This window comes from Nematolebias whitei, chromosome 6, assembly GCF_014905685.2.
Source record: "Nematolebias whitei isolate Nwh7 chromosome 6, NemWhi1, whole genome shotgun sequence".
NCBI lineage: Eukaryota > Metazoa > Chordata > Actinopteri > Cyprinodontiformes > Rivulidae > Nematolebias > Nematolebias whitei.
This window is the reverse complement of record NC_056503.1, coordinates 47,301,456-47,313,842: the sequence shown is the minus strand read 5'-3', so window position 1 is coordinate 47,313,842 and position 12,387 is coordinate 47,301,456. Positions and strand designations below refer to the sequence as shown.

The 12,387-nt window shown below is 41.2% G+C and overlaps 1 protein-coding gene across 1 annotated transcript in view; it reads left to right on the top strand.

Annotated features, from left to right (window-relative positions):
* LOC119410791 (spectrin beta chain, non-erythrocytic 4) overlaps nt 1–11,271 on the top strand; it is a 39,046-nt gene extending 27,775 nt beyond the window's left edge. Inside the window, exons 17-20 of the mRNA XM_037677708.1 lie at nt 2,826–3,082; nt 8,876–9,043; nt 10,705–10,747; nt 10,836–11,271. Coding sequence (XP_037533636.1) covers nt 2,826–3,082; nt 8,876–9,043; nt 10,705–10,747; nt 10,836–11,117 — 750 coding nt within the window. The 3' untranslated portion in view covers nt 11,118–11,271. The remainder of the gene's footprint in view (nt 1–2,825; nt 3,083–8,875; nt 9,044–10,704; nt 10,748–10,835) is intronic.
* Nucleotides 11,272–12,387: the final 1,116 nt, after the last annotated feature.

Here is a 12,387-nt window from a genome sequence, read left to right as displayed (position 1 = left end):
TTAAAGCCACTTAGAGAGGTCAAGGTCGAGAGCTTCAGATCTTTTTGTAAGGTGTGTTGGAACTCTGTAAAAATCCAACATATACAGGCGCGTCTAAACAAAATTACAACACGGTGAAAAAGTTCAATATTTTCTGTCAGTCACTTCAGAAAGTGAAACTCATTTATTACATCCTTGTAAAATAGATTAATAACCTCAGTGGATTTCTTCCTGGTAAAATAAAGGTAAAAAAAAAAACATAGATTAATTACACAGAGTGAAAAATTTCAGCCTTTATTTGTTGTAATTTTATTTATTTATTTATTTATTTATTTAAATTAGGACAATGCATATTAATCAACATGTCAGCAGTAAGCATCAATGTAAATATGCCGGAGTTAGCACAGTAGCTAATTTTCATCCGTTGTGCTAAGGCAGGTAAGAACAAGAAACATCCCACAAAACAAAAGAGCAGAGAATAATACAAACATCACCTATATAGAACATAACACAACATGAGATTACAATAAAGATATAATACCATAAGAAAAGAGACAAAGTAATCTACACATGAGTGCACTTCTGGTTAGTTTTCAGCCAAAGTTTCAAAGAGTTTTTAAAGCTGGAGTAGGTGCCACAGTTCCTGATGAAAACTGGCAGTGTGCTTCACCACCATTTGGCCAAATTTAGTCCTGCGCCGCTGTACATCACAACCTCCTCTTGTCAGTGCTCTTGTGTTTACTGTGCTTGTTTTTTTACTTATAAAATACATTAAAGGAGGAGGAGCAAGTCCATTTAAAACTTTAAAAATCAGGCAAGCATCCATAAAAATCTGATAGCTATCAAAATCCAAAATGTTGTACTTATTTATGATATTTATGTTACAATAATACTGTGGAAGCTTTTTGTCAAAAAATTTCAGTGTTTTCTTAAAAAGAGACTTTAGGGGCTTCATGATGACCTCTGAAGTGTGAGACCATGTAGTATAACAATAGGCTATATGGCTGAATCATGGCCTGCATGTAAGCCTTTGCTGATTCTGTTGTCAGAGAAGGTCTTATATTTTTGAAGTTTGCCAGATTAAGTTTAATTATATGTGAAATTCTTTTTACATGCTGCTTGAGATTTAGATTGGAATCAAAAATGACTCCAAGGTATTTAAATTGTTCAACCACATCTAATGTCTCGCCATTGACTAACACAGATGGTTGCTCATTATCTGCTGGCAGCCGAGAGACAAACATACAGACTGTTTTTTTAATGTTGAGATGTAGACGAGTCCTGGAGCCAGTGAGACACCGGCAACATAGCGCTAGCAAGCACAGCAGCAGCTTCATTTTTTTGTTTTTCCATGAACATACAGTACAGTATCATCTGCATATAATTGCATTTTTACAGTTTTGCAAACATTTGGTAAATCATTAACATATAGGCTAAATAAGATTGGTCCCAGTATTGAGCCTTGTGGGACTCCAGCTGAGCAGGTAAGAAAGGTAGATTGTGAGTTTTCTATTTGTACTGCTTGTTTTCTATCAGACGGATATGATTTCATCCAGCAGAGGGCACTATTAGACAAATTAAAATGAGCTAGTTTAGCAAGAAGAATGTTGTGGTTGATGGTATCAAGCACGTTTCAGGTCAAGGAACACAGCACCCACAAAGCCAATTATAACTTACAGATAATGAAAAACCAAAATAAAATGAGAATATTGTGAAGAGTTTTAATATTACAAACTCCTGGTGTCACAGCCTGATCAGCTGATGAACTCCTGGACGTGAGCTACAAATGTCTCCTTCCTCAAGTCCAGCCACTCCTGAACCAGAGACAACATCAGAAGTGTCTTACCTGCTGAGGACACAAAGAACTGGACTGTCTCTGTGGTCCAGCATTCTCTTTTCACATGAAAGATTTTTAAATCAAGGTCCCAGAGTCTGGAGGAAAAGTGGAGGTCCAGAATCCACGTTGTTGAAGTCCAGGGTGAAGTTTCCACAGTCAGGGATGGTTTGGGTCCATGTCCTCTGCTGGTGCTGGTCCACTGGGTTTTCTAAAGTCCAGTCCACGCAGCATCTAGCAGGACGTTTTAGAGACTTTATGCTTCCTTCTGCTGACGAGCTGTATGGAGATCGTTTCATTTTCCAGCAGGACCGACCCACACTGACACAGGTGCCAACATCTGGCTGTGGAATATTCTCAGTTTCTTTTTGTTTTTCACTATTTTAAGTTATAATCAACAAAACTACAAGAAATAAAGGCTGAAATATTTCATTTTGTATAATGAAGTGATTGTGTAAAAAAAAAGTTTTTGTGATATTTACATTTGTTTATGTGCATGTATATTGCATGAATGTAATTGTGAAAAATGAATTACAGAAACTCTTACTCACCTTTTCTACCCACTAATACAAGGCAATAATTATCATAGCAAATTATTAATATACTGTAAATAGACTTACATAAAACACAAATAATACAACATATCAGCATTATAAAATCTAAATTACAATATTAGAATTACTGTGACTAAGAAATTAAAACATCTAAAAATGTCCATATGTGTATTACATTATCTACAAATCGCAAAACCTAATACATTTACATCTAATTGCCTACACAATGATCAATGATGGCAACTTTGGTTTTTCTTCAGTCAGTTTTTAATTTTACTTTTAACATTTTCAGATGGATCAGTTTTTTACTGAGAGACACGTCTGACAGACGGGAGGTCCTGAGACTGTATCAGTCTGTGAATAAATAAAAATGGACTCCGTTGATTAGCATTTACTGTTTGTGTAGAGAGAAGTAACAAAGTTCGATGAACTGGTGAAGTGGTCCTCTCTGTCCTCAGGCCCGCGGTGAGGTGCCCCGCCTGCCCAACGGGCTACCAGAGAAGTCTTCCCGTCCCGACAGGCCTCGAGCGCGGGACCGACCCAAACCGCGCCGCCGCCCTCGTCCCAAAGAGCCAGGAGAGACCACGAGGAGGTCCAGGTCTGCGCCAGCTCAGAGCAGCCCAGCCGTCCCCCAACCTCCAACACACACAGCACACCACGAGGGCTTCCTTTTCCGCAAGCTGGACATCGAGAGCACGAAGAAGAGCACCAACAGGTGGGTGTTCAGGGCCGTGCAGGTGCAACCGCCAGGAACAACGCGTATCCAAATGAAAGAAGTCTGAACTCTGAAATAAAATCAAAGCCCATGAGCTTGTTAAAGTTTGATACCTGAGGAAGTTGCTTGGAGTTTAACACTTCTAGCATTTGTTGCACCTAATGGTTATTCTGATCCATCAATATGGCGACTGTGGCATGACTTTAGCATGTTGGGTTACGGAGCTAACACGCTTGATTGAAGCTGCATGACGGACATGTTCAACTGATACTTGATCCTTACAAGCTGCCACCATCACAACGTTCGGATGTAGTTTTGATCAGCAGATAAAATGTGCTCTCTTTTCTAATTACATAAATCACTCTTAATCCATTATAGTTACTTTTCAAACTGGGTTATTGTGTTGTTTATTAATTAGGTAGCTCAGCTAATGCTTTAGTTGGTTGTTCGGTGTTTTCCTTCACGTTCCGCGTGTGGATTAGCAGTTTACAGCCACATTAGAAAATGCTCTTGTTCTGGAAATCTAAAACAGTTTTTATTAGAATTAAAATGTGAAGACAGTAGGGCTGGACAATAATTCGATATTGATATGTATCACGATATACTTTTATTCAATAACGGTTTCGATATTTTTGAAAAACATTACGATATGATTACAGCGTTTCGCCGACACATTTCTTTTTCTGATCTGGTTGAAGCGGCCGCTTCAGTTTCAACCCGAACAGAAAAAAGGCGTGGCACAACTACGTCAGTGCGTGGTGACGTACACCACAGCTCGAAGGAGTCAGCGGTAGCAGGCTAGGCTAAAGCTCCAACGCGCGTTACGTTTCCGCTTCAAAATGAGTTCCCATGACCGTCAGAATGTGACTGAACAAGCTTTCACAAGCGAAGAGAAAGCAGATGACGTAACTGATAAGAGAGGAAAGACTAATTCAGCGGTGTGGAAGTGCTTCGGCTTTCTAAGCTCCGATAAACTGCAGGTTTGTGCTGCAAAATGTCGTTCCAACTAGCGGTAGGAACACGTCTAACTTGTTCCACGTTTCCACTCGATAGAATCTGCTGAGAGTTACAAGATGAAACACAATAAACGTCTGAGCCAACGTGTCCCCGAAACACCCACAGCTGTATCAAAAGAGAAACCAATGCAACAAACATCTGGTTAGGGTTATGTTGTTGTTTAAAGTTAAAACTATTAATATTGACAAAGTGGAGAGTTTTATGTTGATTTGATGGTGATTTCAAATTTCTTTGAAGGCTAAATACAAAAATAAGGTGAACGTTAATTTATTTGTACAGTTTGTACAGTTTTTCTGAAGCTTTTATATTGTTTATATCGATATTGTAATTATATCGTTATCGACCAAAATTAAGAAAAATATCGCGATAAAAGTTTTGGCCATATCGTCCAGCCCTAGAAAACAGTTGCGTTAATTAAGAAACTCCACAGCATGAGACAACTTTGTGCATGTTGATGCTTTAAGTGCTTCACTGGTGGTTCTTCATAAGCAGACGCACACACACATGCGCACGCACACACACGCTGACCTCCACAGATCCTGCTTCCTCCGGAGACACCAGGAACGAAGCCTCGCTGCCCTCTGGTGGCTGGACTGAGCGCGCACGGCTGAAAGCCCATCCAGTTCCAGCATAGGATGAGTCCCGCTCATGCGCCCGCTCATGGCAGTGGATGAATGTGCCACATGTACATGCCCCGTTATGTACATGACGAGGTAAAGCATGGTTCTGAAAGGCTGCCGACTGTCTGCTCCCTGAGCCGGACCTTTAGTGGGAGAGTAACCGGCCGGCCGTTTAGGAGAAACGCTGAGATTCCAGCGGTCTTTGCTCCATCGCCACTCATTTAGATATGAAAGACGCTGGTGTGCACGTTATTATTCTGCTAATACTTTACAGTGCCCATGTTGGGATGCTTCAAATAGCTTCAATAGTTTCAAAAAACTACATACAGGGTACTTTATATTTTTAAAAAAAACTCACTATTTCTGTTCAGCGAACATTTTCAAAGCCTTGAGAAAAATCAAACTTTTTTTTAGGTGAAAACTTCCATCAATGCTAAGATTTTCATGAATCTATCCACTAAAGTCTTAGTTGCTGTGTTTTGGATTCACCGGTGAATTCTTGTTTTAAGTTTTGAATAAATATATATGTTTTTTTTTTTCCTTAAAGTAACTATCATTAGTCAAAGGTGTGCAAAAGCTGATTTTGTTGCATTTTAATTTACCCTAAACTTCAGACAATTCAGTTAGTGTGTTATTACTTAAATGCACAAAAATAATTTGTCCACATTAGCGTTCCCATGTGGATGTCTGCAAAGCTTGTTTGAACTTTGACCAATAAATGTTTAAATAAATAAGATTTAATTTTCTCTCACAATAACAAAATATACTAATTTACTTTCCTTTTGTTAAACATGTGAATAAAACTCCTAATACAAGCAGCTAAACACATTGATTAGATAGCCAGTTAGCCAAAAAAACTAATTTTTATATTTAGCTATCAAATGTAGAATTTTACTTGTTTTTCTACAGATAAAAATTATATTTATAGGCTGCATTTTCTTACTGTTTTAATTTCATATTTCAAAGCTTTAAAGCAGATTTTCCTTTGTTACATAAAATATAACAAAGTCCATGCTCAATAATCCAGATATACAATCCAACATTTTTCAGTCAGGTCATCTGGACAGTTTCTTTGTTGGCCTGACTGAAAAATGTTGGATTGTATATCTGGATTATTGAGCATGGACTTTGTTGTTTTCAACCACTTTGACACGACTGTCAACAAGGAAGCGGGTCGACAATGGAAGAGGGGTGTACCATAGAGACCATCTTATCACAAGCAGAACTGGTTTGTTCCACTTTGGAGTAAGCTGTTGGGGGAAGAATCATTTTGTTGTGTGTTTCTTGACTGATGAAGCCTTCTGGATTGAAGGTGAAACGTTTCAGCGCAAATAAAAGAAACTGTCCAGATGACCTGACTGAAAAATACATAAAATATAATTTTCTGTTATATAAAATAAAATATCAACAACTCTGAATAGATGTTTTAAATGTAAAATTTACTTTTATGTAACACTTGAGTTATATTGTCTTGTGCAGAATAAGCCTACTGTGTAGGTCAAAGGTCACCCCGCCCACCGACCAGAGGAGGTCCCCCCAGCAGGCTGGAAGTGGCCCACGGCCCGCCGGTTGATGAGTTCTAGCAGTTCTAGCATGTTTTAGAGTTCTGGACACGTTTAACTTTGTGATCTAAGAGGCACAAATGTGTTTTTGGATTGTAAAGGTTGCAGACCCACGCTGGGACTCTGTCCTAGAAAGTCCATAAAACAAGTCTCAAAGGGTTTATTCTTCATGTTCCTCTGAAAATAAAAACTAGAACATATGGTGGGCCAGCTTTCATAATGTGGACAGCTGAGCACGTCGTTGTTCTCTGGTCCTGGATCTACTGGACCTGGTTTTTAATTTTATTTATTTTATTCGTTCATTTAAAAGAAACATAAGAAACAAAACTAATCCGTTAAAAAGAAAAACAATGAATGAAAAGGGTGCAGAAAGAAGAAGAAAATTCTTATAATATATGCCCCTTATTTAAAAAATATATAAAATAATTTCAAACCAACAACAATTTAGGATTGAACAATCTCCAAAGTGAAAACAAAAATATTAGACATCCTTCACTTGGTCCTATACCTTCCCAAGAACTTTAACTTAATCATCTTTTTAAACATATAAATTGTTTTAGAAATGTTTATGGTGATATTAAGTCAATCCCATAATCCTATTCCCTGAATTACAACACAGCTCCTTCAGATTAGTTCTAAATGGAGGTTTTACAAACATTTCCATTCCCTTAGGGTTATTACGACTCTCTTTTTTAACAAATTTTAATTTAATATTTGGGGGTAATATTTTTTTTTTTTATACATGACTTGTAAAATACTATATTCAACCAAATCTTAACATTTTAATAATTTCAACTGATGAAATAATATATTTATTGGGTGACCATAGCACTTCCTACTAATAATTCTTATAGCTCTTTTTTGTAAAATAAAAATAGGGTTTGTAATTGTTTTGCACGCTTTTCCCCAGACTTCAATACAATAGATTAAATATGGAACAATCATTACATTGTACAATATATACAAAGCTTTGTCATTCAAAAACTCTTTCACTTTATACAGTCATGCAATTGATTTAGCTATTTTTATTCTTAAGTAATTTACATGAGATTTCCACGTCAGCTTCTCATCAATAACGACACAAAAATTTTAGTTCATGAAGTCTATGAATTTTAATACTGTCAATTTTAAATGGGACTTAATTTATTTCTATTACTAAACATCATGTAGTTAGTTTTTTCTAACTTTAAAAGGTTTTAAATCAGGATAATAATCTGCACACGTGCTTCTTGCTGGTGAAGCTCTTTACTGTGCACACGTTTCAGGCGTGTATTTAAACAAGTCTGCCCTGAGTTACGTTGGCGATAAAAAAATGAGCTGCAGCAGAATCACTCTCTGAGTCAGAGACGCTCTTTGTTTGGACGTGGGCAGAAAAGTTGTTCCGTCTTCGTGTTTGAAAAGAACGATTAAAGACGGCGTTCGATTTAAACACGCTCATAAGCTGCAGGAAGCAGCAAATCGCTACATTAATAATGTTGGGCCAGCATGTAAATGCCTGTGACTGTATTTGTGCTCTTTTGCTGGTCTGTTAGCAAAATATCTCATAACCCAGCAGACAATTTATAACAAAAACGTGCAGAAAGTAATAGTTGAGTGTACATCTACAGCAGTTTTACTGATGGCTAAGCTCAAGTTTCACAGCTGTTGAGCTCAAATGTGGGGTGGTAGTAGCCGAGTGTCGTCCCCAACACGAAAGCTGAGCACAGACAGATCACATGCAACCTGGAGATTGAGCGTACGTTTATTTTCAAAGGTTGACCACAACGGCTACAACGCCATCATGTCTCAACGTAAGATGATCTCGATGTAAATCTCTGGCGGGCGATATGCATTCCTGTAGGAGTTTAACCGTACTTGCTTCGCTGCAGGTACGCCAAACCGCTGGACCACTACGCAAAGACCGAAAAGGCCTGAAACTTTTGCACAGTACGTGCAGTTCTCTGTCTGCTCCTGATGTGGAATGCTGTGCACGTCGTCACACTGAGACAAGAAAAATCAGCACCCTGTCCAGTTCTGGTCGACTGGTCCTTGTGGACCAGGACTGGACAGACCCTGGTCTTAGACCTTTGAGTGGCCAAGATGGCATTTAACCAAACTCCTCTGTGTCTTCTTCCTCCTCCCCCCGCGGTGCTGCTGGCTGTTTGTCTTGTCTCCTCCAAGGTGAGTCACACTGAGGCGTCACACAGGAAGCTGTACGTAGGCCCCGCCCCTGACATCCAACCATCATCCATCATCTATCCATCCATCATCCATCCATGTGTCCATCCATGCTTCCATCTATCCATGTGACCATCCATCCATGCCTGCCCACCTCCTCCATCTGTGTGTCCGTCCGTTCATTTGTGTTTGTTCAGCAGTGTGTTTCCTCCTCCCTTCTTGGGGCTGGTCCATCCCGCCCACCTACCTGTCTGCTCTGGCCAGGTGAGTCAGGTGTTAGCCTAGCGACGGCCACTCTGCAGCTTTTCCTGACTCCTCCCAATTTCCCCTTCCGACCTCCGTCCCTCCCCCCCGCCCCACTCACATTCACCTTCTCCCCTCCACCTGTGCTTCCATCCCCCCACCCCACCCCCTCCCACCTGCCCACACCACAGCAGGTCATGGGTCAACCTGTACTGCGTGCTGAACAAGGGGGAGCTCGGTTTCTACAAGGACGCCAAGAACACGGTGACGCCCTACAACAACGAGCCGCTGCTCAGCCTCTCCCACTGCCAGTGCGACATCACCAACGGCTACAAGAAGAAGAAGAACGTGTTCACGCTGAAGTGAGGCGCTGCTTTAATACTTCTGTATTTATAATGACATTTTGATTCAACACCATTCAAGATGGCCACCACCGCTGATCGCCTGTAGACTACACGAAAATGTCTGTAACTGCGGGAAATTTACAGATCAGGTTTAAATTAGGTGTGGTAGTAGCTGAGAGTCGTTCACATCACAAGATCCAAGTGCGAACTGATAATCTGACAGATTAAAATATATACAAAATGTACCTTTCAGGGTTTAACCAAAGCAGCAGTTTTTTTTATTTTTCAACCAGAGTTGATGTCAGTGAGTGTCGAACTGTGGCATGAAGGATGACGGGTGATGTGCATTCCTTCACAGGAAGGATGGCGGGTGATGTGCATTCATTCACAGGAAGAATCAAAATAAACTTTATTATCATTGCACCGAGATACAACGCGAACATGTACGTACAGTCGTCCGAACGATGGGCGGAGTGCACAAAGCTGCAACTATAGAAAGCGCGGCCTTCTTATTCTTATTCAGAATAATATTTTGCTTAGATGAGAAAAGGAAAGAAAACATGAGGAGAGACGGTATAAAAAAGATTTCTCACACCGTGTCCTAGACAGGGCACGATTTGAGGCATCAAAAAAACCTACCACAGCAAAGCAACATAAACAGACGTTATATATTTACATATAGGCCGGTGAAGACATTGAATTTTAAGGGAAGGTCGTAGCATAGTCCAGAGCCCCCCCTCAGCCATTGTCCAGATAAGAGGTGACGTTCATCATCAGCTCAGTTGAGGTTCTGTCACATGTCCACGGCCTTGGGGAAGGGAGAGGTGAGGAGACAGTCAAAGCATCTTTGTTGTTTTCCAAACATTCCAGGAGGAGTCGAGATAAGTCCGGCGTCAAGGCCACAGTTTGGGTCAGGCAGAACTCGTGAGTTGCTGTTTCTGCCTTTTTAAAGTCTTGCTAGTATATATTCTCTGATGGAACTCCAAAACAGCCGAATTGATCCTTTACTCCAAAAGTCGAGCTCACAGCTTCTCCAAGATTATTCCCACCGTTCATGAGTACTACCAGAAAGTTCACAGTCCTGATAACAGCTGCTCCAGCTCCCTGCTGCAGCTTCCCACATTCATTCTGAGCGCTGTCGAGCTTCGACACATCCACACGAATTTGTAGACAATCCAGAATTCACCAGCCAAACAGCAAAAACCAGTTGTCATCATGAATCCAATATGTTTCCGTCGAGGTAAGAGGGTCCTCCTTACCCTGACTCCTGTCGGGAGAAGTTGATCGATTTTGTTGAGAGACCAGCTGATCCTTCGAATTAAGAGGTATGCAGAAAAAAAAGAGGCTTTTTAAGGGTTCACAGGACAAAAGAGCGCAGCAGGGAAGTGGGTGGGGGGAGACAGGGAGACACGTCTGGTTTCACCGGAGGACAGAGAGAGAAAAAATAAAATGGCGGGTGATGTGCAGTCCTTCATGGAAACTCAGGCTCTAACTGATTTTTTTTACATTTCCATGAAGCTCTGATGTTTCTACGTTTCTTCCGTACCTCAGAGGTGTCTGATCCAGTATTTTCTCTGAACAGGTTTTTATTGTTAAGTTAAAAACTAACAAAGTTACAGGGAAACATCTGATTGTTTGTAACTTGAATCTTCACCATTACGTTTCTCCTCTCACTGCAGAACGAAGGACGGCAGTGAGTTTTTGTTTCATGCAAAAGACGAGGTGAGACACTGACGACATTACGTGCACACCACAAACAACAGACATGCGCGGTGAAGCTTACGCTGGTCGTCTGTCCTCCCGTCCACAGGACGACCTGAAAGCCTGGGTGAGCATCATCGCCACCAGCATCTCAGAGCACGAGGACATCGCCAGATGGGGTCAGCCCCAACCAACTACCTCATCCACCGACGAGGGGACGCGGCGGGACGGCAGCAAGGTGGACAACCGGTCAGAGCGAGGCGGCGAGCGTTCCGACCGGGCGGATCGGATAGAGCGGGCGGAGAAGGAGAGAGGAGAACGATCGGAGAAGTCGGAGCGAGGCGGCAAGTCGGACGCTAAACGCTCTGAGAAGTCCAGTAAGAAGAAGTGAGCGGCAGATTGTTTGGGATCAAATGTGTGAACAGTAAATGGGCGCTGGAGCCCCCCCACTAACAACCACCGACACGGCCCACCAAGCAGCTGCGTCTGGACGGACAAACGGAGGATCGAGCCCAGCGCTCGCTCTGATCTGGTCTCTTTCAGCACATGGAGTCAGAGAACTGCAGCAGCTCCGGTTCCTGACTGAACGGAGCTCTTTGCTTCATGTTGCACATGAGCTGCGTCTGTCCGTTAGTCTCGTCTGTCTGTCTGTGACGTCTCATCTCATATTACTCCTCACATCAGAAGAGAATGAAACCATGCCAAAACACAGAGGCAGGATTTTATTTTTTTTGTTGGCCATGTCGTCTCATCTCCCACAATGCACTGCTGTTAAAAAAAAAAAGATTTTCTGCTGTTTTTATTTAGTTCATGAGCAGCGCCATAAACACAAGCATTAATTCTGATTCTTGGGAGGTTAAAGTCGAGAAAAGAGCAGAAATCCTTTATTAAAAAAGGAGAAATTTGTTCTTGCATAAACCTAAAGAATCGGAAATATCACCTTTTTCCTGCAGAATTGACAATTTATTATTATTTTTATTTATTATGTGGCATAAAACCCGCAGCTCTCCGTCTGATTTGCAAGACTCGAGTTATTGGATCAGAAATCTGTGAACGCTCCGGTTCCCAGGGGCCTCATTCATCAGAATATCGTTTTGTTGTATAAGTTGATAAATCAACATAAAGTTACAGCGGTCACATGTTGAGGAACTTTAGAGAATATTTATATTTTTATATATAACAAAATGACTTGACTTGTAGTCACTTGTTGTGTTTGCCACACGTTTAGTTTTGGTCTGAAGCACAAAATCTGCTGTTTTTAATGAATGAGGCCTTTGGGGCTGAAAGTTGGCCTCATCTTTTTTTATTACTCGTTCAGTTTGGGTTTGATCGTTGCATCTGTTCTTTGTGTTTTAAAGAAAATGAGAAAAAAGTCTCTTTAACGTGCACATGTGTGCGTGTGTGTCCATAGCTCTCAGGTTATGTTGGCGTGTTCTTACCGTGTGCTGTCCTCGCCTCGGTCTTCCAGATAAGTCGCACCCACATCTCAAACCCACATCTACGCACTTATATTCTTTATTTTTTGTATTTCTGAAGACCCCTAACCCTGAAACCACCCGTCCGACCCCAGAACCGACCCCCCAGCCCTGAACCTGAACCATCAAACAGCCTAAAACTTCCCGACTGCATGTTTCTGCTCGAAGAGGAAGGACGGTCGCCTG